At 40.6% G+C, this 4,632-nt stretch overlaps 1 protein-coding gene across 1 annotated transcript; it reads left to right on the forward strand.

Moving 5' to 3' along the window:
- The first annotated feature begins 2,799 nt into the window (after positions 1–2,799).
- On the forward strand, positions 2,800–4,310 carry LOC107472741 (uncharacterized). Its single transcript, XM_016092270.1, has 3 exons — positions 2,800–3,254; positions 3,324–3,900; positions 3,954–4,310. The coding sequence occupies exons 1-3, from the start codon at positions 2,800–2,802 to the stop codon at positions 4,308–4,310; spliced, it is 1,389 nt and encodes a 462-aa protein (XP_015947756.1).
- Positions 4,311–4,632: the final 322 nt, after the last annotated feature.

The following is a 4,632-nucleotide window of genomic DNA, read 5'->3' on the forward strand; positions in this document are numbered from 1 at the left end:
TATTTTTGAATTTGATATTTTTATTTTTTTATATACTTTTTCAATTTATCATTTTCGTTATTTTATTTTCTGTAATGATGATGATTTTAAAATAATATAAAATAATATTATTAATTAGAAAATAATATTTAGAGTCATTTATTCTAGTATGCCTATACTAAAGTGACTATGATAGTTATATAGTATTTTAAAAAATATTGCTAAAACTAAAGTAATATATTTTTTATTATTTAGTAATATTTAGCAATATTTTTTAAAAAAGCGTTGCTAAAAAAAGTGTTTTCAAAATGTAAAAAAAAAATATAGCTTCAATTTTAAACACACTTGCTAGTCACAATAAGTATAAATATACTAGAATATAATCTACCTAATATCTAACCCGATTAGATTCTAAAATAGTCTCTAAATATTTACTCGAATTTTAAATTAATTTTTGATTTCTCAATTGCACTACAATATATAATAAATATTTTTAATGGCCAATTTTTAGTGACAATTAATAACATAATGACTATTAAATGTCTTATTTAACTTATATTTTTGAGATAATTATATATTTATTATTATTACTATATATTATAGTGATAAATATATATTTTTTAGGATCATTAAAATTTTTTTTACTGATAATTATATAATTGTTACTAAAATTTTTTAACAATAAAATATAAAATAATTAATATAAAAATTACCAGTAAATATATTATTAACAACTATTTTTATTGTCATTAAAAATAAAATAAATAATTAATAAAAATAATTTTTCTCATAGTGTCGTGATAATTTAAATCTTGAATTTTTATTTTATAATTTACATTAATTTTCAAATATTTTTTGTTAACACGTACTACCACATATCATAATATGATTCCACATGTCACTAATTGGCATGTCATCACTTTTTTAAAGGTGGTGGGAAGTATATTATGAGACAATTGAAAATTGAACTACTAATTTAAAGTTCAAGTAAAATTCATAGATAATTTTGAGAGTTAATTAACTTGATGATTCAATCCCTAATATTGAACCCTAGTGGACCGACCTTAGCTTCTACTACCTCCATTTCCATACACGAGGCTTCTTCATTGAGGTTTCGTCTCAAATGATGAATTCTTCATTAGTGTTTGTCAATTTGTTGTTGTCTTTTGGCATCCCTTTCTTATTCTCCTTCTTTGTTCGGTTGTTCCTCTGTGCTCTTCTATGCTCTTCTTTCTCATCACATAGAAAAAGACATGCATGGTGAAATGAACCTAGCTAGCTAAAAGCCATTTCTTTCTCAAAACATGCCACATAAAATTTCAGAAATTAGAAATAATATAAAATGAAGGGTAAAAAATGTAAACAAGCCAAGAAGAGAATAATTTGACACAAATAAGCCAAACCAAAATCTGATTCATCAATCAACCAAAGCACATTTCTATGTAGTTCGAACCAATATGGTTCGAACTCACTTTCCATGTAATTCGAATCTATTGTAATCCGTTGCCACATAATTCGAACCATACTGGTTCGAACTCTTACTTGATAATTGGAATCAATTAGGTTCGAATAACACTCCTCAAGTAATTCGAACCAGCTTGGTTCGAATTACACAGACCATATTTTGTACTAGGCTGATTCAAATTAGTGAGGACCAGACCTGTATATATATGGTGTGAACATGAGTTGCTATCAATAGAGGGGGTAAGATGGCTAGTGAGGAGAGTTTCGTAGTGTTGGTTCACCACAGAGGATCCATTAAAAGGAAAACTCGTTCCGGTGTGAAGTTCACTGATAAGGATCCTCTCTGTATTATCGTCAGGCCTACGACGAGGTATGAGGACCTTATTAGCTCTGTACTGCTGAAACTTGGTCTAGAAGGTGTGAAACGGGTTAAGAAGTTTTTTTATTGAATTCCAATCATGGTGCTCCAGGAAACCGTAAAGTACGATTGTTTCACGATCGGGAGTGATGAGGACTTGCAGGTCATGTTTCATTGTCGCCGGTAGTTTCCAGAGGTGAGGACACCAGAACTGTTGGCAAAGTTGGTTGACGCGGTGTCCAGCTCGGGGGTTCGAACCGGAATACCACCACTTTAGCCACAGTAGCCGGTTCTAGCTCCAGACCTGCCGTTGCATCTTCCTCTGTCCCTGCGTACGAGCCACCCATCCAACCTGTCGCCCCCTTCATTCGATGTTGATCTCAACGGTAGTGTAGGCGAAGAGGTCGAAAAAGGGGAATATCTGCGGACCTCTTTATAGTGTGCTGACCGGATGGGGTTGGAGATGGATTCTTGGATGATCCAGAGGACGATGATGTCGAGCCGGATATGATTGCCGATGACAGTGGCGATGATGTTGGAGCAAGTGAGCCTGCTGGGCGGGCGGTGGTTCTAGCTCTGGCACGCAGCAGTACCCTCCACATTTTTCCTCTTTGGACCTGGATGCCATGAGGCAGGAGGGGGTTTCTGGGCAGCCGGCTGGATTTGGCGCTAGAGATGTTGAAGGGTCTGCAGGTCTGACAGAGTTTCAGGTTGGTCAGCAATTTCTGGATAAAGAAGAGGCCCTGTTAAGTGTCAAGACTTACAGCATCCGTCGAGGGGTACAGTACAAGGTCGTGGAGTCTGACTATCGCCGGTATGTGGGCAAGTGTTCTGAGTTCGGCAATGGATGCACATGGTTGATTCGGCTTAGTCTCCGACAGCGCAAGGGCCTTTAGGAGGTCAAACGTTACAACGGACCGCATACTTGTCTCGCCACCTCCATTTTCAGTGACCACAGGAGTTTAGATTACCATGTGATATCGGCATTCATTATGCCAATGGTTAGGGCTGATGCATCCGTCAGCATCAAGGTGCTCCTAAATGCCACCGCCGCACACTTTGGGTTTAGGCCGACTTACAGGAGGGTCTGGTTGGCGAAGCAGAAGGCTGTTGCCCTCATCTATGGTGACTGGGATGAGTCGTACAATGAGCTCTCAAGGTGGGTGTTAGGAGTCCAGTTGACGATGCCTGGTACTGTTGCAGTCCTAAGGACAAGCCCTGTTCGTGTCTGTGGTCAGTTGGACGATTCTCGAACTTATTTTCACAGACTATTCTGGACGTTTTCACCGTGTTTCAAGGCATTCCGTCATTGCAAGCCCCTAGTTAGTATTGACGGCACCCATCTGTATGGCAAGTATGTGAAAACCTTGCTAGTCGCGATTGCACAGGACGGGAACTCCAACATACTCCATGTTGCATTCGCATTAGTCGAGGGTGAGAATGCTGAGTCGTGGTCCTTCTTTCTCTCCCACCTGCGTGAGCATGTGACACCGTAGCCGGGTCTGCTAGTAATCTCGGACAGGCATAACGGCATCAAGGCCACGCTTGAGGCTCTTGACGGAGGCTGGTTGCCTCCATCTGCATACCGGGCATTCTGCATTCGACATGTTGCGGCAAATTTCGCCCTCACCTTCAAGGGCAAAGACGCAAGGAGGCTACTTGTGAATGCGGCGTACGCTAAGACTGAGGTCGAATTCCATTACTGGTTTGATATTCTTAGGTCCGAAGACCCGGCGATGTGTGACTGGGCGAACTGGATTGAGTATTCGTTGTGGACACAGCATTGTGATGAGGGGCGTAGATTCGGACACATGACGACGAATATATCTGAGTGTGTGAACTCTATCCTCAAGGGTGTCAGAAACCTTCCTGTGTGCTTGCTAGTGAAGGCAACATACGGAAGGTTGGCCGAATTATTTGTTCGCAAAGGGAGAGAGGCTGAGGCGCAGATGGAAACCGGACAACAATTTAGTCAGCACTTGGTGAAGTGTATAGAGGCCAACTTGAAGATGGCTAGGTGCTTCACGGTTACTGTGTACGACAGGGATAACTCCGAGTCACCGTCGCAGAGACAACTCCGACTGGTTCTTTCTCACTGGGTAGCTACAGAGTCTTACTTGCATCTCACACATGTGACTGCGGATACTTCCAGGCACTTCATTTTCCGTGTCCCCACGCACTGGCATGCTATGCCTACTCACGGCTTACTTGGGAGCCTTACGTCCACCAGGTGTATCGTCTTAGTTCGGTCTTCAGTGTGTATCGAATGGGTTTCACACCTCCCATTTCGGAGGGTTTCTGGCCACCATATGATGGGCCGACTGTCATCCCTGATCCCAATAAGAGGCGTGCGAGAGAGGGTCGTCCGAGGTCCACTCGGATACGGACCAATATGGACGAGGCAGATCCGAACCGGCCAAAAAGATGTGGGCTTTGTCGGCAGCCCGGCCACACACGTCGGAGTTGCCCACAGCTCGGAGGAGTAGAGCACACACGGGGACATGATTAGGTATATTGGTGACTTTGGTACTTTTGTTATTTTAATTTCGTGTTTAGATTCCACTATTATCGGTTTTCTTACTTGTAGTTGGTGACTGATAGAATTTGTTAAGGTTAGTGCGATGTACTTTGAATTGGATTTTAGTTAATGAATATGTTCTGTCTTCGAAGTTTTAAACGAAATGTATGTCTAATGCACACCGGAATAAATAACTGTATGAGTTTTATTAAGACAAGATGCGGAAACTATGTTCGTAACTTAAATTGCTGTGTGGAACGAATTCTGAGTAATTCGAACCATATTAGTTCGAATTACTTGGTGACTATTTCTT

The sequence above is a fragment of the Arachis duranensis genome, chromosome 1 (genome assembly GCF_000817695.3).
Source record: "Arachis duranensis cultivar V14167 chromosome 1, aradu.V14167.gnm2.J7QH, whole genome shotgun sequence".
In the NCBI taxonomy this organism is placed as follows: Eukaryota; Viridiplantae; Streptophyta; class Magnoliopsida; order Fabales; family Fabaceae; genus Arachis; species Arachis duranensis.

Excerpts from the sequence above, each read along its gene's own strand:
- LOC107472741 (XM_016092270.1), top strand. The coding sequence starts at position 2,800 with ATGGTTAGGGCTGATGCATCCGTCAGCATCAAGGTGCTCCTAAATGCC. Across the intron at positions 3,255-3,323 it reads GGTGAGAATGCTGAGTCGTG|GCATAACGGCATCAAGGCCA; the intron begins GTCCTTCTTTCT and ends AATCTCGGACAG. Across the intron at positions 3,901-3,953 it reads GACTGGTTCTTTCTCACTGG|GCACTTCATTTTCCGTGTCC; the intron begins GTAGCTACAGAG and ends GGATACTTCCAG.